General features: G+C 34.5%; 1 protein-coding gene across 2 annotated transcripts in view; it reads right to left on the minus strand.

The window, feature by feature from the left end:
• The window catches only part of LOC124373595 (unconventional myosin-VIIa), a 202131-nt gene that overhangs the window by 41394 nt on the left and 132920 nt on the right, over nucleotides 1-27817 (minus strand). For both annotated transcript variants that reach the window (XM_046831962.1, XM_046831956.1), the window contains exons 4-6: nucleotides 2022-2274; nucleotides 1528-1718; nucleotides 712-930 (exon numbers count right to left, since the gene is read on the minus strand). In XM_046831962.1, the coding sequence (XP_046687918.1) occupies nucleotides 712-930; nucleotides 1528-1718; nucleotides 2022-2274 (663 nt within the window). The remainder of the gene's footprint in view (nucleotides 1-711; nucleotides 931-1527; nucleotides 1719-2021; nucleotides 2275-27817) is intronic.

A 27817-nucleotide genomic window follows, 5' to 3' on the forward strand; every position in this document is an offset into this window, starting at 1 on the left:
TAAAAATGTAGTTGGAAAAAATTTATGTCTAAAATAAACCATATTATTATTTCAGTTGTCACAAAATTGATCTACTTTATTGACTGTGCTAGGAGAACTATAAGACATATCCAGAAAGTAAGTGTACTCAGTTTCTTACATATGGAGGGATTTTGTTTTCAACATGTTGGCTACACTCTAGCCTGATTCCTCCCCTCTGCAACGAGACCTCTTTGAGGTCAGTCCATTGAGAACTGTTGATATGACAAAATTTTTCGTGAAAAATTTCAATCTAATCTCCCGCTTAGTGTAAAATATGTGACATCATCCGTTATCTCGTTTGGAAGAGAAAAACTCGATGAGGTCTAAAATGACTTGACTGGAGATTGGATTAACATTTTTCATGAAACATGTTGTCGCATCTACAGTTCTCAATGTACTGACCTCGAATCAGTCAGTCGAACATGTTGAAAAAATCCCTTTATCTGTGAGAGACTCAGTGCACTTACTTTCTGGATATGCCTCGTATTCTGGGTGACATGCTGAAATTTGCTATAGATTTATATAATGTTTGAAATGTCATGTAGGGTAGACCTACAGATACTGAACCTATGAAGTAGGATGGACGTAGAAAGGAAATTATGTTATTATGAGAAACTGAATAGTTTTTTTAAAGTTGATGAGATGTGAAAACTAATGAACATGGTCATTTTACTAACATAGAAGACTTACCTCAAACATAGTGTTGCCAAGCCATAGAATCGCTGACAGAACACTGAAGATGCCGTCGCACATATTGAGTGGTATCCTCAGCACGTTGAAGGCTAACCTGAGAGCATCAAACTTACGCATATCGCTTACTCCGTCAATACGGATACAACCTGACTGGTTCAGGTAGTTGTAAAACTCAGGAGACTTCAACTTAAACTGACTAGCTAACTCTTTGTTCCCCTGTAGACAAAAAGAAAACAAATTATTGTCAAAATTGTATATCAATATGTTTTACAATTATTTACTTTAATTTTGTTAAAATATCTTGTGAAATACAGTAACTAAATAAAAATTGTAAGAAACAGTTCACAAATATGTGAATGTAATTTTCATACACATTAAGTTAAGAAAATCTGTACAATGTAAATAATAACACTGTATTTAGACAAATTTGATGTGTAAAACCAACTGCATAATATCCTCACTATATGCTAACTGTTGCTATGTATAATGAGTACAAGTAGGAAAAAACATAGAAACAACTTAGTTCCAGAACTGGTCTCAACTCTACTCTCCAGGTGTCAAAATCCTAAAATATAAAATTAACTATGTGAAAATTTCTTCTGTAAGTTTTATTCTAATAAGTTCAATGCTATGTTTCCTTTTATGCTTGCTTAACCCGAACTGCTTTTAACTAAATTCAGCTGGTAAAAGTCAACATCCTTTACCTTTCTTTTACTTTATGATTTATTGTTCAACAATATCCTTTGAAAATATCCAAAATTCTTTCAATTGATCTATCATTAACAATGAACTTAAAACAAAGAATTTACGCACCTTTGATCCTTCAACCAGCTGGTAGAAAACATGGTAGTTCCTTTCACCAGGACTCTGAAAAGTGATGCGAGACTGCTCCAGCAGGTAGTCCTGGATGATACAACCCTTGATCATCCAACGGCTGTCGAAGCAGACTTGCATAAACTTGCCAAAACGACTGGAGTTGTCATTGCGCACAGTTTTAGCATTCCCTATATATATAACAATAAGATTACAGATTGCTTCTATAGCAGTGTAATTTATTCTATAATAAATGTTCCTTCTGAATAGCCAAATTTTAAAAACACATTTGTTTACTATTGTTTGCGTAAAGTATTTTTTTACACTAATTATATATTCTCAACTCTAATATTTATGAAATGTTGTTATGAATTCAGTACTAACTATATTAGGTTAACAATCTATATACAAATACTCTTTTGCTAAAAAAATAATGTACTGATAAAAAATTGTTTTTACAAACAAAAACATTAATAAGTTCAGAAAATACTGACCAAAAGCCTCTAGTATGGTGTTGGCTTCCAGGATCTGTTGCTCAACCCAGGTGCTGACGTTGCTGGTCACTGAGCAGAGATATTGCAAGATGAACTTGGTGGTCTCTGTCTTACCCGCACCGCTTTCGCCCGAGATCACGCAGGACTGGTTGGTGTCACCCGTCTGCAGGGACTTGTAGGCGGACTCAGCCAATGCAAATACGTGAGGCTCCAGACATCCCATCTTCTGCCCATGGTATTGGAACACATGCTCCTGCAATCATAATAGATGTAGATTAACATCTCCGTACATATTATCTTTAGATTCAAGTGTATACTATCTTATTTAATAGAATTTAACACAAATTGTGTAAAAATCAATGGCATCAAAAATCTTCATAATTATGCACAAAAAGAATAATATTTTGAGGATGAGAGAACTAATCTCTCTGCTTTTTTAAATAAAAAAAAGAAAGCTTTGAAACAGAAGAATAATGCAAATATTGTATTCTTTATTAAGTTTTTATCCTAGAAGGTACACATCAGCCTCTGAGAGAGGTAAGTGAATGCATATCTTCCATGAGAGTGTGTGTTGTAATATTTTATTTAATACCATCTCATTTTGTTTTTAAGGTGATAGTCCTTACAGACTTCACACATGACTTCTTGAACTTTGTTTAGTATAATATTATTTTTAAGGCTATTAAATTTATCAACCAATAAAAGACAATAATTGCACTTCGAGAAACCAGTATTTTCTTCTCTGTTTATTTACATTCATAACAAACATTTTAAATGTTCAAATCTCAAAAAACAACACGTGTCTGCAATTTTAATCCTTGACTAGTAAGCAAAGATAATCTGTTTCAATTTTTATCTTGTGCTAATTAAATGAGAGATATAAATTATATTACTATTCACCATAACATGCAATAATGTTCATCCTTTTTACATTATAAATTTCACTATTTTCTATGTGAGAGAATTGAAATTAAAAGAGCACCTTTGTGCCAAGAAAAAGGAAACAAATTGCCCACATATTATTCTGGAATTTAAGGTGTACCTATCTAGACAACATGGTTTATTAACCATCCATGTTGGTTGGCACTAAGAGAAAAACAAATTTTTACCATATACAAAGAAAAAATATAAATATAATGATAGTTCTACACTCTTATTATATGTATTTATATTTACTATTAGTACATAAAACAAAAATGCAGATATAGTTAATAACATTAAAAATAACCATTCTGAAAATATAGATCATAGCATTTTTAACTATCAGTCAATTACCTCTCCCCATCTGAAAAAGTAAAAAGTGCAAAAGGTACTGATCAATTGTATATTTCATTGATCAGCACTAAACTCTACTTATTATCGACATTTTGAACTCTTTTAAAAAATTATGAATTTACAGAGTTATGAAACTTTCTAACTAAATATGTATTAAATAATTTCATAATCGTTCTCATTACTTAAAGAATTAAAATATATAAATAGGTGAACGTAATATACATTTCATGGATGATTCCACTTAACATGTCCTTAAAATATTCTAAAGACATTACATCGGATATCATAACAGGTCATGTGTTGATTAAATGTTCGATTATAATCATGCCTGAAATTAGTGTAATAGTTAAAGATCTATCACTGACAATTTGAAGCATAATGTTTTTTGTCATCTTTATTTTTAGTTTTTTTAATATTATAATACCTGATAAATTGTATGAAAGTTTCAGTAAATATATAACAGTACAGTAGTTTCTTTCTATTTATGTAAGGTATAAAAACTGAACTAAAGAAGTCTTGATGGTTTTGATGCAATTGGTTCAGTTGTTTTAACTGATATTTTTTTAATAAAATATTTATGCAGATTAAACAGTAAAACTAATCTGATCATTTTCTTGTTCACTGCTTAGTTTAGTTAACTAAAATGAATAAATGTAACTTTACTGTAATAACTTGGATCTGGAAAATAAACTAAATAATAGTACCTGGTATAAAACTATCACGTGATTGGGTTAGACTGAAAACAGATTGATGGAAAGACCTCAGCGCTCTGGCAAATGTAATCTAATTGGAACCTGCTGTGTCCCGGATTAAAACAGCACCCTTCCTTTAACTCAATGGTGGAATTAGTTATTTACTTTATTTCTGTTTTCATTTCTTTTTTATGAGTTTTTGGCACTTTTATTTTTGTCTATCCATGCCTGGTGCACTTAAAATATTCATAGAGATAAGTGATAGCCAAAATTAAGTAATGAGGAGTGGACAACTACTACTAGCTTGGGGTCTGTGGGTTGAATTTGAACTATTTTTTAACAGCAAAGCATTGTTTGCCCCTATTGAATTAACTTGGTTTAGGATAAAATACAATAAATACTACATACAAAAGAAATTTTCAAATTAGAGATATAAAAGAATAAACTACTTTCTAAAATAAATTGGACGAAGAAATATATCTAAAAGAAATCGCAATAACGTTTTGAACATTTTGAGCTTTAAACAAGTTGATTATGGAGAAAATAGAAATCTTTTACTACCATTCCAGGAATGGTTAAAGAATTCAAGATCTCTAAACATTGGATTCAACTACATAATTAAATAGGTCTACAAATACAGAAAATACAGTATGAGGAATTACAACTCTACACCAATCATATTTACCCTTCTTGAATCAAATAAACAAAGAATATATAATGGTGAATATACAATAAACAATGGTGTATCCATTGAGTTTTATACTAATAAAAATATGTCACTTCTGAAGAACTAAAATGCTTTGGTTTTAGTTCTTAGCACACACATGGTAACAACTGTTCTATGTAGTCTAGGAGCAAATGCATTTTCTTACTCCTAATTATATGGTTTTTTTATATTGATAGTGTGTAAAATATATTTCCTTATCAGGATCAAATTTTAAAAACTGTATTTTTCATTGAAACTGTTAGGTCAATACCCCAAATTACCAATAGTTACAACTATTTACGCAATGGTGAATAAACATTATAAACTATCTATACACACATTTTGTATATATTTATTTTGGAAATCCTCAAAATAATGAGGAGAGACTAGCCACTACAGCATGGGAACTCAACCTCAGCTATTTCAAGGAACTCCTGATACTAATTACTAATATTAGAACTTACTAAGTTAAAATTGTACACAGGTTAAAATAAAGATAATAACAATAACATAAATAACCAGAAAAATCATTCAGAAAATGTATAATGTAAGCCTACAGTGTATACATAAACAGTAGCCAAATAGTTCATAAAAACATAGAGTATGTCCTAAAACCTATAATTTCCCATATATATATATATATAAAATATTTGTTCGTGTTATTTTACATACAGATTTATTATTGGAGAAGTACTAGTAATGGGTTTATGAAATCAGATTTAACTTGTATAAATCTTTATGAGAACAAAATATGAAAAGTGTTATGTGATGTTATCAGTTAACGAAAGATATTATTGAGTGAGTGTTTCGTGATAGAATCCAACAGAGATCCAAGAAATGCTATTTTTTAAACTCGGTGTAAAGTTTCTGTTAATGAATGATAAACAAGAGTTAGTGAGAAGTAGGGAAGACCACACGAGAGGTACCGATATTGTATCCGAGCCTCTCATGAAGTACGGGAGCTTCAGGGAGAACCGAGATTGGCCAGGCTTCAGCAACTTCAGCTGTAATTACTGAACCTCAACTTTGAAGTAGCTCCGACTCCGAGTTCCTCTTATTGCTCCTTTTATGACCACCTTTCGAAATTCAGGCAATGCAATTTTTATCATTTCAATACACTAATAATATAAAGCTCATAAATAAATCTATAAATAAACGTATTTGTTTTTAATGACAACACTGACTAAATAATTATATAAATCAATACAAAATCAATATTTTATTAGCGGTTATTAATAAATAATACAGGTGGACACAAATGTTCTGTTAGACATGAATCGTCCAAGAATCGAGATAATTTAGCCTACATTGTATAGTAGGCATACCAACTAGTTTTCGTGAAGTCATTAGAGAAATTTCCTTTAAAAAGAAACCAATTGCCAGCCATTATAGTTTAGTGAGTTGAAGGGGGGGGGGGTATCAAAAGGGTTAAAAATATAAGGCGATTAATTTTTCCTAGACACGCTTAAAACCAACTGTCACGCAGCAAATGAAAGTTAAACCACGGCCAGCCAGCGATATAATACCAACTATGCTGAAAATGATAACTTTATCAGTCTCTCTCTCTCTCTCTCTCTCTCTCATTAACTGATTCTGACGGGCATTAAAACAGAATAACGAGCCTATAATCCTTTGTGCTATCAGTTCATGTTTGAAGATTATTAAACGCGAGTAATGCAAAGGTAGGCCAATGAAACAATTTATTATTTGACATTTCGCTAGATACCACACCATTTCGATATTCGCCAGAACTAGTGAGGCTAACGATCGATTTATTTCTAGGGGAAGGTTCCCAATCAATTTCACGAATAACTAAGTGATGTGCTTGCACAATAAAAATTTGCTCTCGGCTCCCGGACATACACATTTAACATCTTGATTGCGTCTTTTAGTTTGTTTTTTTTTCAGCAGTTGGCAGCCTGCGCGATAATGATATAGTTGTCAGTCAGCTGACACTACACATGCTGTAATGAGGAAATGGTCAGCAGTAGGAAGCAGCAGTTTAGTTCGCAAATGGTGCCATTGTCCTATCAAGAAGTGCGGGCCATCACGCCTGATGGCGTTGGTGGGGGAAAGGGGAATTGGAATCTGATGGCCCAAACAACCAAGCAATTCAAGATGCCTTCAATAACCAGCTATCAAGCCTTGCCACCCATTATCTTCCGCCATTGCTTGCATAATGCATTTCGTTGGTTCTTTGTAGTGAACTGTGATGGATACAAATCGATCTATTTTATAAATGATAATATATTCTTTAAATATCGCATTTGGATATATTGGGAACTAAAGACTAAAGCTATATAAGATATAAAACTATGACAAAAATATTTGATCGAAAATCAGCGAATAAGATTTTATTTACATTCCATGAATAATATGTACAGTATATTACATTTTCACACAACAAACTCCTAAAAGTGCATTACTTTTACGACAGAAAAAAAATCATGAAAAGGAATTTATTAAAGGTGGTGCCTATCGGTGAAGCGTTCTTCAACAAGCCAATAAGCATCATGCGGAGTTGCCAAGTCGTTTTTTTTAGCTTAGAGATCAATATGTATAGAGACTTAATACATCTTGGTCAAAACCTACAAGAATTTGAGGCCTGATTGTCGGAATATAGTGGGTCATAAGTGTCCAAACAATATTCTTATATTTTGGCAGTTCGACATAAATAGTTTAAAATAGCTCATAAACGTCACATTCAACATCTGTTGCATGTCATCAATGAATATTTGGAAAACAGTCACTGCTAAAACGTAAACACGTAATATAAATCAATTTAGAATTTATATTGAGAATACTGAGTTACTTATGGTTTCTGAGTAAATGTGTGTACACGACAAAGAGGAATAAATGTCAATATAACTAGCATTAACAAAGAGTATAACTTCTTTCATCTAGTAGCCTAGCCTCTATTCTATATATGTATGTATATATATATATATATATATATATATATATACATATATGTACTTATGTACTTTATATGTATATATATATATATGTGTACTTATGTACTTTATATGTATATATATATACTTATATATATATATATATATATAAGTACAATATTACGTATACTGGTTATTCCAATAATAAAAATCTGTAACGAACTTTATATATTTTCCGTTCTGTATACAAAGAGAATTAGATGCTTAAAATTATAACAGAAAGAGCAAACCTTTAGCCTACAGAAAATATTCTCAGTACGTAACCCTAATAACTGCAGAAAAATAATGTGTTCTTTTATATGAAATGAGTGTATAACCATTGTAATATTCATACAATTCTTAAAAACAAGGCATATAAAACCTATTAGTATTGATTTACCGAATATCACCCTATCCAAAATTAGTTTTTAAATATATTCTATGGCAGTTTAAGAGACGTATGTTTTTCTTTTAGTTGAAACAAAACCCGTCTTTATGAGATAATACTTCATTGAGAAAATATTTTTATATTGTGCGGCAAGAAACGAAATTGTAATTTAAGACAACTGACCTTTCAGAGCAATATATATATATATATATATATATATATATATATATATATATATATATATATATATATATATATATATATATATATATATATATCGATTTATAAGTAATAAATTAGGTTTCACTAAGGTACTCAAATAATTGAATTAGTTATAATTATACATTGGTTTTACATTAATTTACATAACTTCGAAGTCAAAATTATAATATTACCATTTTTATTTTAAAATAGCATTCAATTTAATCTTTTTAAGATAACAATAGTATTTTTGCAAAATTCTGTAAAGTTACCAGATATTAACCAAAATATTTAAATATAAAAGAAATAGTCCACTTATACCGTTTGCCCTGATACGCGATTCAAGTGCAGACATCTTTACCTCGACACAGGCTTCAAGCGAGTCAATATTGGGTTTGGTAATGTATTTGCTTCCTGAAACTGATTGACACCCCCTGCCCCCTCCACAGTCTCACGTCAGGATTACATCAGACCCACCCCTGTTATTGAGATCCACAGCCAAACACAGGGAACAGGAACATCCGCATAGTAATGTCAGGCACCAACAGTGTGTGAGTCAGGTCAGGCAGATACTTGTACCTGCCCCCCACCATAGTCTCACGTCAAGATTACATCAGACCCACCCCTATTATTGAGATCCACAGCCAAACACAGTGAACAGGAACATCCGCATAGTAATGTCAGGCACCAACAGTGTGTGAGTCAGGTCAGGCATATGCTTGTACCTGCCCTCTCCACAGTCTCACGTCAAGATTACACTAGACCCATCCCTATTATTGAGATCCACCGCCAAACACAGTGAACAGGAACATCCGCATAGTTATGTCAGGCACCAACAGTGTGTGAGTCAGGTCAGGCATATGCTTGTACCTGCCTTCTCCACAGTCTCACGTCAGGATTACATCAGACCCACCCCTATTATTGAGATCCACAGCCAATCACCGGGAGCAGGAACATCCGCATAGTAATGTCAGGCACCAACAATGTGTGAGTTAGGTCAGGCATATGCTTGTACCTGCCCTCTCCACAGTCTCACGTCAGGATTACATCAAACCCACCCCTATTATTGAGATCCACCGCCAATCACCGGGAGCAGGAACATCCGCATAGTTAACTCAGGCACCAACAGTGTGTGAGTCAGGTCAGGCAGATGCTTGTACCTGCCACCTCCACAGTCTCACGTCAAGATTACACTAGACCCACCCTATTATTGAGATCCACCGCCAATCACCGGGAGCAGGAACATCCGCATAGTTATGTCAGGGGCACCAACAGTGTGTGAGTCAGGTCAGGCAGATGCTTGTACCTGCCACCTCCACAGTCTCACGTCAAGATTACACTAGACCCACCCTATTATTGAGATCCACAGCCAATCACAGGGAGCAGGAACATCAGCATAGTTATGTCAGGCACCAACAGTGTGTGAGTCAGGTCAGGCATATGCTTGTACCTGCCCTCTCCACAGTCTCACGTCAGGATTACATCAGACCCACCCCTATTATTGAGATCCACCGCCAATCACCGGGAACAGGAACATTTGCATAGTAATGTCAGGCACCAACAATGTGTGAGTTAGGTCAGGCATATGCTTGTACCTGCCCTCTCCACAGTCTCACGTCAGGATTACATCAAACCCACCCCTATTATTGAGATCCACCGCCAATCACCGGGAGCAAGGAACATCCGCATAGTTAACTCAGGCACCAACAGTGTGTGAGTCAGGTCAGGCAGATGCTTGTACCTGCCACCTCCACAGTCTCACGTCAAGATTACACTAGACCCACCCTATTATTGAGATCCACCGCCAATCACCGGGAGCAGGAACATCCGCATAGTTATGTCAGGCACCAACAGTGTGTGAGTCAGGTCAGGCAGATGCTTGTACCTGCCACCTCCACAGTCTCACGTCAAGATTACACTAGACCCACCCTATTATTGAGATCCACAGCCAATCACAGGGAGCAGGAACATCAGCATAGTTATGTCAGGCACCAACAGTGTGTGAGTCAGGTCAGGCATATGCTTGTACCTGCCCTCTCCACAGTCTCACGTCAGGATTACATCAGACCCACCCCTATTATTGAGATCCACCGCCAATCACCGGGAACAGGAACATTTGCATAGTAATGTCAGGCACCAACAGTGTGTGAGTCAGGTCAGGCAGATGCTTGTACCTGCCTTCTCCACAGTCTCACGTCAGTATTACTTTAGACCCACCCCTATTATTGAGATCAACAGCCAATCAACGGGAGCAGGAACATCCGCATAGTAATGTCAGGGGCCAACAGTGTGTGAGTCAGGTCAGGCATATGCTTGTACCTGCCACCTCCATAGTCTCACGTCCAGATTACATGACGCCCATCCCTGTTATTGGGATCCACCGCCAAACACAGGGAACAGGAACATCCGCATAGTAATCAGGGGCCATCAGTGTGTGAGTCAGGTCAGGCAGATGCTTGTACCTGCCACCTCCACAGTCTCACATCAGTATTAAATCTGACCCACCCCTATTATTGAGATCCACAGCCAATCACCGAGAACAGGAACATCCGCATAGTAATCAGGGGCCATCAGTGTGTGAGTCAGGTCAGGCAGATGCTTGTACCTGCCACCTCCACAGTCTCACATCAGTATTAAATCTGACCCACCCCTATTATTGAGATCCACAGCCAATCACCGAGAACAGGAACATCCGCATAGTAATGTCAGGAGCCATCAGTGTGTGAGTCAGGTCAGGCAGATGCTTGTACCTGCCACCTCCATAGTCTCACGTCCAGATTACATGACGCCCATCCCTGTTATTGGGATCCACCGCCAAACACAGGGAACAGGAACATCCGCATAGTAATCAGGGGCCATCAGTGTGTGAGTCAGGTCAGGCAGATGCTTGTACCTGCCACCTCCACAGTCTCACATCAGTATTAAATCTGACCCACCCCTATTATTGAGATCCACAGCCAATCACCGAGAACAGGAACATCCGCATAGTAATGTCAGGAGCCATCAGTGTGTGAGTCAGGTCAGGCAGATGCTTGTACCTGCCACCTCCACAGTCTCATGTCAGTATTAAATTTGACCCACCCCTATTATTGAGATCCATAGCCAATCACAAGGAGCAGGAACATCCGCATAGTAATGTCAGGGGCCAACAGTGCGTGAGTCAGGTCAGGCAGATGCTTTTACCTTCCACCTTCCTTTACATTTTAGTGAATTCGACACTATTGGGGGTAGAATTGATAGTGAAAGTATTGAATTTTCAAATTCTGGCGTCATCTATCGAGCCTGGAGGGCCAATCACCTTTAAGCGATAATTATGGATAGCAAAACAGGATGTGTTTCTCTCTAGAGATGTAACACTCGCATCTGTCATAGCTGTCCCTGACCAATATCTCTACTATTAGTTAATCACCTCTAAGCGATTATTATGGATGGCAATACAGGATGTTTTCTCTCTAGAGATGTAACACTCACATCTGTCATAGCTGTCCCTGACCAATCACCTCTAAGCGATGATTATGGATGGCAATACAGGATGTTTTCTCTCTAGAGATGTAACACTCGCATCTGTCATAGCTGTCCCTGACCAATCTCTCAACTATTAGCCAATCACCTCTAAGCGATGATTATGGATGGCAATACAGGATGTTTTCTCTCTAGAGATGTAACACTCGCATCTGTCATAGCTGTCCCTGACCAATCACCTCTAAGCGATGATTATGGATGTTAATGCAGGATGTACTCTCTAGGGATTGTAATACTCACATCTGCCATAGCTGTTCCTGATCGATGCATAATTTAGCATCTGATAGCAGGCATGTTTGTATTACAAGACAATTCACGATTGTGGTCTCTAATACAGAAGGCTGTAATATATCTAATAGTTGGCTTTAGCTATTGCGTAATAAAGCATCTGACTTTACCGAATTCGTTCCTTTTATTTACAAAGTAAAACACAGGAATTCAAGTTCTGCATAACATTGTTATCTATGAAAAAATCTATTTCAATGTTAGTAAAAGTTAAAGGATCTTGTACAACATCACTGCTTACTACAGCATACATTTACTAGGACATATCTTAACATTATTTACAATGTAATAATTAGTTGCATCAGTGGAAACTTTCCCGCAATAGAGCGATCGTTAGTATCTATTATTATATAATAAGTATAAGAATGAAGGAAATCGTTGAATACATGAGAAAAAGCGGTACTATTATAGCACCTAACTAATAAAAAAGTAAACAAATGTATGTATTGTGTTTCTGGGTAATAAGTTTCAGGATAGAAAGAGGGAACTTTATACTTGTTGATTCTGAATACAAAAACAAGAAAATTTGTGTACCTTACCTCCAATATCATCTCATCATACATTTAAATAATATGTAAATGTTAAAATCAAAATGAACTAACTTCGTCTTTGCAATTAAGACAAGATGAAACCATTCTTAAATAATATATGGATAGATGAAATAATCCATCCGTCTCAGTTGTAAGTAGTAGGTAGTAGATTGTGTGACAATGTAAATATTAATACATTATTTTTATGTGATTTACACGGAAGCAATAACTCTAAAACAGTTCGTAATAGAACAATGTTTATTTGCAAAAAGTGAAATAAGTATTCCAAAACAATTATTCTTTTTCTCTACGATTGCAATAGGCTACGATTATAGTATTTAAACCTACCTTAAAAACAAAAAAATCGCAAACAAAAGGATTAAAAAAATATGTAGCTTACTTTATACCGATGCTACGGAAATAAGCTGTTACGTTACGGTTGCTATAAAAAACCACGTTTTCCTTGTTTTTTTTTTCAATTTTGGTTCAATTTTTTTCTGAATTACCTCGTATGAGTTCCTTAACCTAAAAATTTGACCAGGGGAGAGATTTAAAAAATCTACAATATAAACATTTCATTTTGGTTGAAAATAATTTGTTCTAGATTATATACAACTATACAGGATGTATTCGAATTCCTGTCCGGGTTCGCTAACAAACATCTGAGCCTAGCTTGAAGTAATGTCGCCAACGGTACCTGGCTGGGGGTTCAGATCTTTTGCCCATAAAAAAACAAAGAACTGCAAGTTCTATAAAACTGAAATTGAGCCACCTGGTACAGATTAAAATCAGAAACTGTTGTAAATAAAAAAATGAATTAATTGTTTTCGATTTTGAACAAATTTTGTTTCTCCCAAAATGTAAGAAAACCTGGGTGTCTGTTACGGTATTTTGGGTTGTATGTTTGTGACTGCTCTATTTTATTTTTACTTTTATTCAAAAACGAACCAAACAATTTTGTTGGAAATTAACACGGATAGCAAACAAAGTTTTGTAAAAAAGAGCGAATTAAATACATGCATTGTGAATTACGACTCATGCATTGGGATATTCACTTAAAATACCCATAGACAATAAACATGAACGTTATAAACAAAACAAGTGAAGTATTTATACATGCAAGTAAAACCTGTAACAAAAGCATGGATTTGTTCCCGGAGCCTCTCAGCTTAAGAGTATCATCAATCAAACATGAGCTCGACATTGAGCGGCTTACTTACAAACATGTCTCTTGTTATTTGTCAGTAACGTTTCAATGTTATAAACAAAACAAGTGAAGTATTTATACATGCAAGTAAAACCTGTAACAAAAGCATGGATTTGTTCCCGGAGCCTCTCAGCTTAAGAGTATCATCAATCAAACATGAGCTCGACATTTAGCGGCTTATTTACAAACATGTCTCTTGTTATTTGTCAGATAACATTTCAATGTAATAAACAAAACAAGTGAAGTATTTATACATGCAAGTAAAACCTGTAACAAAAGCATGGATTTGTTCCCGGAGCCTCTAAGCTTAAGAGTATCATCAATCTAACATGAGCTCGACATTGAGCGGCTTACTTACAAACATGTCTCTTGTTATTTGTCAGATAACATTTCAATGTAATAAACAAAACAAGTGAGGTATTTATACATGCAAGTAAAACCTGTAACAAAAGCATGGATTTGTTCCCGGAGCCTCTCAGCTTAAGAGTATCATCAATCAAACATGAGCTCGACATTGAGCGGCTTACTTACAAACACGTCTCTTGTTATTTGTCAGATAACATTTCAATGTAATAAACAAAACAAGTGAGGTATTTATACATGCAAGTAAAACTTGTAACAAAAGCATGGATTTGTTCCCGGAGCCTCTCAGCTTAAGAGTATCATCAATCAAACATGAGCTCGACATTTAGCCGCTTATTTACAAATATGTCTCTTGTTATTTGTCAGTAACGTTTCAATGTTATAAACAAAACAAGTGAAGTATTTATACATGCAAGTAAAACCTGTAACAAAAGCATGGATTTGTTCCCGGAGCCTCTCAGCTTAAGAGTATCATCAATCAAACATGAGCTCGACATTGAGCGGCTTACTTACAAACATGTCTCTTGTTATTTGTCAGATAACATTTCAATGACTGAGTATTTGTATAATACGTATTGCGATGAATTATACTTTTCTATATTAATTGCGTATCGTGTACGAGCTGCGGATAATCTAGGAATAACTACAAGGATTTTAAAACATCACTGTATTATTAAATTTGAATACCAACTTTGTAAGTAATTTGTAGTAATTCAAATAATATGATCATTTGTTTATAACTAATAAGTAAATAATACACCTGGACAGTCCTGTAACGTTACGGTAATACCGAAATACAATTAACTTTGTCAACTTGACAATGTGTGTCTTAGGTTTTATAAATAATATGAACTATATAAATAATAATATTGATAAATTATATAAACTAGAGGACGATATATATATATATATATATATATATATATATATATATATATATATATATATATATATAATTGTTAAATTGAAGACTCCAATACTTGTGTGGGAATATATACAAGTATTGTGAGTCTTCATCTTAACAATTTTTAAATCACTATAGGTTGAAATTACGTTTCGAGACCACTATATTTAAACAGAAGGAGAGATTAAGAGATTATAGTAAAGAACTGCGATAGGAATAAAAAAAACATCTTTACTAAATGATGCAACGGAAATCTTTAATTATAGGTTACAATCACAACCAAAGACGGAAGAATAAATTTATTCCAGGAGAGAACTCAACTACTGTACTAAAACACCCCACAAAGCGCCTAGTTGGTATGCAATGTATGCAGTATGGCAGAGAGGTGGTATTGCGGGTACAAGATAGAAGGAACTCATAATAACTCCCAAATTACCATTTTCTGCCTTTTTATTTAGCGCACAAATATTTTATTTTATTTGACTTCTTAGTAGTCTTTTTTCAAATTATTAATTGTAGTTCAATTCACACATATTTTATTGTAAATCAAATATAAAATAATTGTTTTACGTTTAATGAGAGACAAAGCACTGAACATTATGACAAGTATGAACTCTGAATATCATATTATCACCTCATTATTGTTTTCTAAGAACACTAATCTACACAAACTCTTGTTTCTAGGGATATAATTATTTTACTCGCACGTTTACCACGAATAACTCAGTTACAAATGACATAAAACTAATAGAGCGCTTATTTAGGCTATTAGGTTCAGATCAAATGATTGGGACAACCTAGTTTTAAACAAAACCAACACACATTGCCAATATTTTAAGGGACAGTAAATACACTGTTTTTAATATTTGCCATATGTACTTACCACTATAACTTGTTATAGAGATAATCTACAGAATAATACACATCTTATAATACAAGTCTCATAATAGAAATTACCGAAATATTTATTAAAATAAGTCAAAACATAACGCAGTTTTAAAAATCTTGCATTGATTGTGTTTTTGTTATTACGATTATTCGTGCAGGAAGAAATAATGTAAAAACTGAAACTATTTGTACTGAAATATCACGTTTATTAATTATTATGACCGCTACTTTTAGTACTAGGTAGACTTAAAAAATTAATTTTTCTAAAAATAAAATAGGAATTCGCTTTTAAAAATTAAGTTATTAAACACCAAAATAGCTAACAAATAAAGTTATGTCGTGGTGGTTTCACACAACTGACATTCTAGCTGCATACTTAGTAGGTAGTAGGTTCAGTTTTAAACTAAGCAGCGAAAGAACAGGTAATTTTTAGAAGCACGGATAATTTTGCCAGCGTTAAAACCGGTTTCGGGTTTTACACCCATCTTGTAACTGGAACTTATCAGATATTGTATTCTACATACAAGAACTTAATAATCTTAATTCCGAATAAAACGTAGTAAACCCACTTTAGAGTCAGACCTCTCACTTTTATCTTCAAGATAAGTAAGTACTAACGACATAAAACAAGAATTAATAAAATAATTTGTTGCCTACATTTTGTACAATGGGTCTGAATGTGGCAGAGAAACACTTCCGCGTACAAGGTCTCTGAGAGACAGAGCGGCTGGTGGAAGGAAGATAAACTGACTGCAGAGCGACCAGCTGGGCGGGCAGGTGAAGTCTGTGTATCACGTGACCTCAGGTGCTACTGCCGGCCAGCTGTTCTTGTCAGCTGTCAACAAGACTGCTTATTACGTCTCTGTTTCAGTCCAACTGACCTTCCTTAAAATGGCAATCTCAGCTTACTGTACACCTATAATATTGACACAACAACACAAGCAAAATAAAGCATTCGCTTTCAGCTCGTGCAGAGACGTATGTCTTCAACAAACACACTTTAAGGTCGAATATACATTACAGTGTATTGATAGTTATTACTTTATCCCCAGATAAATTTTGATACATTAAAATGAGGTTTTTAAACATTGCAGAAAACTCAATCATTATTGCATGTATTAATAATTTACTTTATACTTATCAAATCAAGACTACGATTTGGTGTTTGCAGAGTTTGTGTCACAAACGTGCAGAGGATAGAAAACTATAATAATTTTAACTTTACAATTTTATATATAGTATCTTAAAGCGATGCACTTAAATAAGAACGAGATAAAAACCAACACGGATAATCGATTAAGAGAGGGGAAAGCGTTAAGGGTATGAATAGTTTACATCGTTAACAATAACCTAAATTACTTCCGCTCTTTATACAACAAGTACGGCAACAGTTTTTTTATTAATAAAATGAATATATTTTGTTAAATAAAACTAATATTCCAAGTTCAATGTGGGTAGCAAAATAAATACGTTAGAAAATAACATTAGCGTCCCTATATGGCAGACTTGCAACTAAACGCCAACAAAGGGAAACAGCTGATCGTTTCCACCCTGCTACCAATCAGGTGATTAAAAATAATGTAAATTGCTTACAGGTGTTGCAGAAATCAGATATTTTATAATCTATCTACTTATATCGATTACACAGTTAGTACAGTATTATTGAGTTATTTTCTACATTGATCTAAATATTGTTACAAGCCAAAAACTGTTGAATATTTCACGACTCACTAAACATTATAACACGGTTAAGCTTTTTTATATCATTTCCCGTAAAATGTAATTCAGCGCGTTTTTGTCCGCCCATCGAGGTCGTGGAAAGAGGATTTTAGGTAATTAAGTCATTGAAGCGAGCACGCCCTCTCTGCACGCAGGGGTGACATCCCTTACAGCCGAGATTCCTTTTGTCCTTCTCTTCGTGTTCCGTGGGTCGAGCCATGAGTTAAAATGTTTAGTCAGGTTTAACATAGTTTAATTTATTTGTTTATGTCATAAAACAACATATAATAGGCGTTACCATGAGCAATGAATGACACAGGTCAGCGTGTTTCTCTTGTTGTTGTTTCGGAGGACGACGCCTTGCACAAAGGGGGTTATAATATATGTCGTATTTATTAAATATTGTATACTACTTATTAACTGTTCCCAATAAAAATTCATAAAATGTTAATAATGTAAAGAAATATATTTCTAATGTCTTACACAAAGGTTAAGATGTACAACTTGAGACGATCTGTAAAAAGCAATAAAATAATTTGGCTTCTTGCTGATAACTGAATAAGAAATATTGAAAGGTTAAGCTCCTATAATGTAGGCTACAATCCCAGAGGTTCATTACCTTTCTGGGGCTGTAAAGAGCCCTTTTCATATTACCGCATTTATCAATCTAAAGTTCAGGAACTGTTTTATTATTAGGAATTACAGAATCAAGATTATTGACTTATGACCTACTAAACAAGTTGCCTAAAGAATGTCTTAATTGCTGTAAAGTTATGAGTGTTTTTTTTTTTTAATTAACAAATGTAATAATGCTCAAAAATATTATGAATAATGGGTTTTATAAACGATATTATTTTGTGTTCTCCGTTTCAAGTACCACACGTATTTAGTTACTATTACAAACCACACAATTACTGTTTTATTCTGTATATTATAGCGATCACATTAGTATTCATGACTGTCGTATCATAAAGTTCTATAACATCAGCGTGCATTATAGGAACACATTTCATAATGTAACGTTTTATTGAATTGTTTGGTCACAATTCTTCCAATTGTAACGTGAATGTACTTAAAAAGAAATAATCTTCTTTCAATTATAACTCACTACTAGTTAGAAAACTTGTATTTATGTTTGGCTGAATTTAAATACAACGGGAATAGATAGGATGCCGTCATATAGAGATGAGCGTCATTGTGTAAACACGTAACGTTATAAGGATCTTTTCAGTATATTCGATATTGATATCATTGTTTACAACTATTATCTAAATCTCTCTAAGTTGGAAGGTAGGTAGTTACAACTCTATATTTAAGATCCAGCAATTTCTTCTTTTTATAAGAAGAATTGAAATAAATTTAACTAACTGTGAATGTAAATCATGAATATAAGTGGCGTTATGTTAAGGCAGTACATTCTTCCGAATTGTTATATTAACTCTGTAAGATTGATAAGACAGGTCCTTACATACGACTTAAATACAGGACACTGAACATCTGCAGTTCCCTATGTGCGTCTATTATTAGTTAAGATTACTCAGTAAAGAATAAACACATAATTATGTAAACATACCAAACGCGTAAAAGTATAAAATTGTATAATGTTTTGAAAGAATGTGGCCCAATTTTGTACACTAGTAAAATTGTTAATTATTTGTATTATTGTTAGAATATTGAAAAAATATTATAATTTTGTCACTAGAACTATTATAGTAGGAGACAGGGGCAATGTGGTGCCTGAGGGCGCCGCCATGTTAACAGGGTGTGGCGCGGCAGCGCTCTAGCGGGAGTCTGACGAACTATCGGATCAATAGGGCTCCCTTGTATAGCACCCTGCTACACACCCACGCACGCACTAGCACACGCACGCACGACCGCACGCGTGTCACATGTTCTGGAATGCGGTCAGGTTTATCACGCCCCCTTCGACCACCGAACAGTCGCATGACGTAGTACAAGGATGTATAAGGATGTAAAATGACACTGTATGGAAAAACTCCAACTTGCAGTAAACACGCAAAACCCGTTCACAGCCTACGGCGAGGAGATAAAGCTTAATTTGATTTCCCCCGAGAATGCACGGCAGAACATCGATGGCAATGATCGATAGTCTGAAAAACGAGAGCCAATTTCCCTTGTATAAAGGCGCAAACTAGTTTTTCTTTAAATCGATATATAGCCTAGGCATTTCTCTTTACAAAGAAATCTATCTATCTCAGTCGCACTTCAGGTTTATGTTTTATTTCGATGGATAACGTTGATATAACTAGTATTGGTTTATGTTCTGGTATCTACCTCGAAAACATAATTGTTTTCTAGATATTCAGGATTTTATGAGCTTTGTAAAGAAAGAGGATTTACGGAAATTTACCATCAAGTGATACAAGAAATCAGTAACACTCAACCATTACTAATTACTGACAGGTTTTGCAGTTTTCTTCTATCACTGAACGAAGCCAAATGTAAAAAAGATCCTGTCTGTTTCTTTCACAATCCTTCCATCGCAACAATATATAATGGGTGATTTTATAGTTTTCTCAGGCATCCGTGACCAGACCCGCTTGAATGTTGAATGTTACGCAGTAGGTATAATCTCGATTGTTGTTTTTTGTCCACCGTCATCAGTGCCAACCTGTTCGGACACTAAAAATACGTTCTACTTTTGTTCACACAATCATAAAACCGTTTTGTTTCGTTTTAGTTTCGATTACAATAGTTAAAGTAACACGGAAAAAGTTTAAGTTTAGTGGACAAATAACGGAGTTTAACCTCGTTAATTAAATGCCCGATGCTCGACTGCGTGTTACTAAAATATAAGACCTGTACAAAATTATTCTGTTGATATTTTTAATGCTTTTCCTGTCACCTCGATCACCACAAACAATAGCGGTACTGACGATAGATTTCTCTGGAACAAATTCTCTATAGATTCCACTAGAAGATAGGTCGTGTTCTTATCCCTTATAATGTGCTTAAGGCTCTAGCTTCCCGGGATATAAATTCTTTCGAGTTGTTTGATACCAGGAGCGTACTCTTGAGGGGAGTGGCTCTAATAACATTATGCTTACAAAAGCATAAGTTTACTTATACAATTGAAAATTAAAAAGTGGTACAAAGGTTTTTAGTAAACATATAACAGCTTTTATATACTTGTATACATCGAAGGCACCAATGTATTTAGTTGAGAAATTCTGGGTTTTGTCACATTATATTTTTATCTCAATCATAAATGAAAAGGAAACCAACTACACACAACACTGGCACTCTGATAACAGAGATAACGATAACAAAACAGCTACAGTACCAGACTAATCCAGAACTTGCGCATGTACATTACGTGTCGGGCCTGCCTACTGTAGTTGTGTGTTCCGTCCCGATAATGTGTGTTCCGAGCTGGGGAGATTATGTGTTAATACAAAATCCTGATTATATACATGACTAGAGCGTCGTGTCGAAACGCGCCAACACTTAATTGTTAGCTTGTATGACAAGGTACGTGTTAGTACATAACCTTACTTTTTATATTTTAGAGCATCAGAAATTAATCTTTATACTTGTAAAATTTTATATTAGTATAAAGGTTGGCATTAAATGAATGTTAAATTGTTGATTGATATTGTATATTATTGCGAATTCTGTTTTAATTCTAATAAACATATCTATCTACGGCATTTGCCCTGATTATCAAAATCAAAGCCTACATGTAACAATAAACCCTTCCAAAAATATAAATATAAATATCCTTTTCAAAACAAATAGACCTATTAATGTTAGGTTATATACTGTTTGGAAGACATTGCGTAGAAAAATAATGTCAGCTTATAGTTAGATGTTCCACACAATGCTGTAAAGTGAATATTTATGGAATTGCGATTTGGGAAGTCAAAGCCTACTCTTCTCCTCTACTCTGTGGTTGTATCTGCGGTTCTGCGGGAACGCAAACAAGAAGCAAATACAAAAATAGCGGCTGCTGTTGGGTTCTAGGTCGATAGAGAACATGTTCTGTACAGTACGTTGCATTGTAAATTACCAGATTTGAAGTTAGGGAAGTCAAAGCAAACTCTTCTCCTCTAGTCTGTAGTTGTTTTGCGGTTCTGCGGGAACGCAAACTAGAAGCAAACAAACTGAAGTTGGGTTCTAGTTCGATAGAGCACATGTTTTCTACAGTATTTTATAGTGAAAGTTGCCAGATTTGAGGTTGGAGAAGTCAAAGCCAACTCTTCTCTAGTCTGTGGTTGTATCTGCGGTTCTGCGGGAACGCAAACTAGAAGCAAATACAAACGCAGTAGCTGAAGTTGGGTTCTAGGTCGATAGAGCACATGTTCTGTGCAGTACGTTACAGTGAAAACTGCCAGATTTGAGGTTAGGGAAGTCAAAGCAAACTCTTCTCCTCTAGTCTGTGGTTGTTCTGCGGTTCTGCGGGGACAAGAACTAGAAGCAAACACAAACTGTAGCGCCTGGAGTTGGATTCTCAGTTGGTACAGCACATGTTCTTTACAGTACGGTACAGTGGAAATTGGCGGACTTGAGGTTAGAGAAGTCAAAGCCAACTCTCCTCCTCTAGTCTGTGGTTGTATCCGCGGTTCTCCCAGAACAAGAACTTGAAGCAAACACTAACTATAGCGACTGAAGCTGAACTTCGCAATTTCTCTCACTACAGAGCGACTTTTACTATTTGTGAGTTATTCTTACACATTTTAAGTTGCTTTCAAAACATTAACGGTATTCTTTAATACGTCTGTTGCAATAAACATATATTTATAAAGTCTACATAATTGATGAAATATGCTATATATAACTTTGGAAACTTAGTCGCGTTTCCTTTAGTTGCCTTATTAAATTTTACTAAATCATAATTAATCATTCCTATTAATTATTATTATTATATATTATATAATATATATATATAATATATAATATATTATATAATATAATATATTAATTAATATAATAATTAATAATTAGTCATTTCAGTTTCCGATAATTTTTGTGCATTATTAAGAGGTTTTAATGCATTATTAATGGCTTGATCTGTCTCTCAGTTTAATTTTCCTTTATAGCTTGCATCCATGCTGAAATTCATCAAGGGGAAATATCGCGATTTATTTACGATAAACAACTAAAATCACGTTTGACTTAACAACTTCTGTTATTAATTAGTAGATGTGTTATAATATCGACAGTGCGATATTATAAAATGATGTAGATATTTATTTTATATTAACTATATATATGGCGATTTGCTTTGATGTTTTCATTGTATAATCTACCTAGACTATATTATAATGCAAGGAAATTACATTTTTATCCGAGAATCACAAAAAATAAGTTATAATATTTCAAAATTGCATCACGTTTATCTCGTGTTTAATATATCGACTCTTTACAGCTGAGTACTAACTAAAGATTGCACGCTGTACCTTAGTTTTTCACTGCAGTGCATTTAGCTTGATGAAGTCATTGTATAATTAATATGATAATTTATTGTTGATTTGTACGTTTAGCTACTTGGAGGTTTCGTTTATTAAAAAATGTAAAAATGTTTGTCATGGAAAAGTAAACAGGCAGTAGTGAGTATTCACGTGGTGGATGCACAGCCACGGCCGCACGTGCGTGCGAAATACTAGTAATTCAGCTGATTGTGATCTCAGACTAAACATAGTCTGATTCTAGGCTTCCCGCACACGTGCAATATGCTCGGCTTACTTGTACCACGTGACTTAGCAAAACTGCAACACTCGCATTATTCACCTTTATTCACATTACTAGCAATACAACAGGACACAGCTGTAGAATAAGGATATACAGAGGAGAAATATTAATGACTTTCACAGTGGGGCAAACAAGGCTGCGGCTCTCACAGAGAGATTACAAGTTTCTATCATAAACATTTGCAAATCGATTTAGACCGTTACAATTTTAGTATGATCATTAAGATGCCACTGGATAATGAATAAAAGATTATTGATCTATAAGTGGTAATTTCAATATTGAACCATCTTCGTAGCATACCAACTGCTCAGCACAGGCACTCCCTTTACCACCTGGATATAAGAGGCACAAAAACCCTTTGTGAATGTTATAGACCACATTAGACTAGTGGCATTCCTCACCGGTATCCTACAACCACGCCTCTGCCTCAATCCAAGCAGTACCAAAAACGTGTAAAACTCTTTGAATCCATTTGTATACTGTCCGACTAATGATCACTCGAAAAGACTTAATTCCTTTCCGTAACAATACTAACACAATATTACACACATGCGATCTGTATTATCCAATGAATAAACGTCGTATTGTTTCTTACTATACATTAACCGTTTACGTATAATAGTGATGGTGTTCCAAGGATCATACATTTTCTGAATTAGCAAATCACGTTTACATTAGACTCTGCTCGTCCTCATAAAACACAACGGGCAACATTTCGATCATTCAGGACACAACTAAACCATTTCCAGGGTACTAGACAGCTGAAATTTGTCGAATTGTAGTTGAAAGGGTACATGTAGGAAGTTTACAAGTGCAACTAACCGGAAAAGTCCATAGACCAAAAGTTCCTTATATTCAGAGAGTGTAATGAAGGTTTGGGGAAGAGGTTAATGGGGTGGAAGGACTCAAGTATCCTCAAGTAACTGTGATTTAAAGTACTTTGAATGAAGTTGGGAACTTAAATTAACTATAAGTTGAAAGACTGTATAACTTTGTATTTCTTTGTATTTGACACTTTATATGTTGATAAGTACAATATATATATATATATATATATATATATATATATATATATATATATATATATATATACATTTTCTATAAAATAAAAATATAATTATAAAATAAAAAGGATCGATTGTGTATAATTAATATATTATGTTATTTTTGGAAAAACTAAATTATTTCTAAAACAACAAAATTAACTACCATTAACTTTGCAACTCCAAAATTATTTTTTTTTAGTTTGTGTCAAAAGTGTCAATTTTGAAATGTTAACGGAATTTTAGTAACTAACAAATCACTAGAATGTTTACTATTTACAACCTTTGTGTTAAAAATAGTATATATCTTTAACTACATTTAGAATGGAAACTATAATATAATATATTATTATTAGAAATAATTATATTAAATTAAAATAATGACCATAGTCAGTTTGAAAACACAATTAAATTAACAATAATTACAAAGAGGACTTTATGGAGTCTGAATTCAAGTTATCGTTACACATATATACTTAAATGACGTTCTGTACTGTTTTTATTTAGGCTATATTTTTTAAGAGTTGTCTACAAAGTATAATTTTATTTTGAAAAAATGTGTAATGTGTACCTATATTTCATGTAAATCTGACACTGGCCATGTAAATTTTATCCTTACCATAACAATTTTACCCGATCCATAAAATCTTACCCTAATCATTTAAATCGAATTTCAAAAATGATAATTTACCATAAACATTTCAAACTTTTCTCCATCGCATAAAACCTTTTATTTCTTTTTTTGTTCTCTTAGGGCAAGAAGCTTATAAATTGCACTTAGTCCTTTAAGAATCTCAGTGCTGCTTCCGGAGTGCCAGGATATTCAGGATGGGTAAGGTAAGGCAGTAGGGGCCGCCTCCTATCGAGATCCACGAGGAAGAATTAGGGCACTAAATCTCAAAGGTATGTCTCCCCGGAAGAAGGGGAGGCCAGCTCTGAACCAACCTCTCCAGTTAAAGGGCAGGGGTGGCATACCCTTGTTGAGACTAGCAAGGACCTCTGAGGTTAGGGAACAAACCCTACCATCTCCAACAGTCATCTCCCGCAGTAGACTAGACCTATCGAATTGCTCTTGAACCCCAGAATCTCGACATTTGCGGTTAGTGATGTGCCGCTCCTGGACATCCATAAGGTTGTCCAGATTTAAGTGACACATCGGGTTTTGCTGTGCCCATTGATAGGTTCAACTGGAAGGTACAAACCAGCCAGAAATGATCCTTGCTAGGTACATATAAAACCTTACTGTAAACATAAATTTCTAACCATCATTGTGCAAATCTTACTCTTACCAAGTAAATATTTCAAAATTATTAATATATATTCCAAAATAAGCAGTTTTTAAAAACAAATAAGTATCAAAATATCGGTGTAATATTTTATGAGCTTAAGAAAACTTTAAAAACGGATAAGACAAATGTGTTTTATATTCTTGTTGCGTTTAGAGATACCTTTCAAAAGATGAAAGGCAAGAAAATGAAATCTGTTCTAGAGACAAGAGAAAGGTTTCAGAGGCTCTGTGTATACACGCACTCTATTACACAAACTACAGATATATTGGTTTCCCACAGGATCAAATTCTAGAGGGAATAGACACTGAAAGACTAAGAATATGATATTTTCTGTTATAACACAGGTTATTTATCAAACAATTAAGATGGTTTCGACGTAAAAAATAAAAATGCAACAAACGTACAATTTTAAAATTTATAATTAGCTATATTTCATGCCTTCGAACGAATACAATAACATTGCATTTCGACGCCACTAACGTTACAATCATGCCATCATCTAATTACTTGTTTTTATACTTATCATAACGTTTGATATATTAATCCAAGCAGTTATAAACAATATTGGAATATATTACTAAACTAATCACAACCTAAACTCATAAATGCAAAAATTGTGTATACGTTAAAATGCTTATTATTAAGCAAACAAAACAAATATCTTGTAACAGTACAAACTTGATTCATTGTGTCAAAATTGGTAGCACTCCCTGACCACAATTATTCTTATCACTATAAAGTTACCATGTACAACCATGCCGGTGTTCAGTCCAGATGCCTGAAAGTCTATTAAGGAGAGATCAACTCCCGCTCCCTCACTCCGAGTATTTCGCTAAGCTTATAGATCTACGCGAAGAACTAGCAGGGTGAGGCGGAGAATCGGTACATTACAAGGTTACATACAATACATTACAATAAATGTAAAAGTTTAAATAAACAGATGAGAGTGATCGCGACAAGTGGAGAGAATTGGAGAGGAGTACCGGACTTTAAAGTTTCAATTCTAAACATTGCCGAGATATCAATGTTATTTGTGGGCAGACTCTGCATTCAAACCAAATCAAATCAAATTGCATTGACTTCTGCACCACCAGAGTTACAGCTGTCGCAAGCAGTTGCATTGCTTACCCTTGTTCACACTGCGCGACAGCAGTCTCGCAGTTGTACTAGCCAGACCTTGCGGCCACCGGCTCTTCCAATATGTAAACACCTTAAAATAACCTAATTTTTAATGATCTTTCAAATCCTATTAGTCTCATTTGCACGTCCTCGTCTACCCGTATAATTAATTATACCTTGACTTGAGCTTATGTTCAACATTGTTCATGGGCATCTGTGCTTGGCAGTTTCCTCATTGACGAATAGAAATAGTTTGTTAAGATCTTACTGATCTACAGTTTCTTTGTTTAAGCCAACCAATTTAAAATTACTGTGACGCCTCGGGACTTTATGCTCGACATAAAAGAACTTCAAGCTTCAGTACCATCTTTGTTAGCTAAAGTTTACTCCGAGATGTCGCTAATCCCGCTCTCCTCTCCACCCCTCTGCTGGGATGATGTTTACGCTGTTGACGCGTTTATGTTGGGGCCGGGGGTGGGTCGATTTATGGTTACCTCCGGGCAGATGTAAACACCTCGCAGGGAGATTCCATCTTATATATCCTAACGAAGCGCGTAGGGGAGTGCGCTCTACTGAGTGCTGTGCACATTTAGACTTATTAGTTCCGTGTAATTCAATTACTCTGCGTAAACAACAGGGAACTGGCGTAATTTATCAAAGTAATAATATTAATGTAAATAAGTAGTATTGTATTTGATCAGTTGTGGCAAAAGATTACCGATATTCATTTGATTATAGGTTAGTATAGTCAAACAAGCGTTTGTTTATTTACAATAATATAAATATCCATACATTTTTTTTTTAAATAGTGTAAATTAAACCTGGAGTATAACATACAAACTTTTGGTTATTAGCATGCGATTTGTACAAACTCATTAAAAATTAGATATATTAATTAAACATTTTTCAAATACCCTATTATGATTCATGAATTTATTTCGCTGTAACCCTTAATTATCAGTAACATGTTTTCCCCCGGAAAGTGTCGATAAAATCGGCAAAAGTACTGTTACAAGATCG

The sequence above is a fragment of the Homalodisca vitripennis genome, chromosome 1, assembly GCF_021130785.1.
Source record: "Homalodisca vitripennis isolate AUS2020 chromosome 1, UT_GWSS_2.1, whole genome shotgun sequence".
Classification (NCBI taxonomy): Eukaryota; Metazoa; Arthropoda; class Insecta; order Hemiptera; family Cicadellidae; genus Homalodisca; species Homalodisca vitripennis.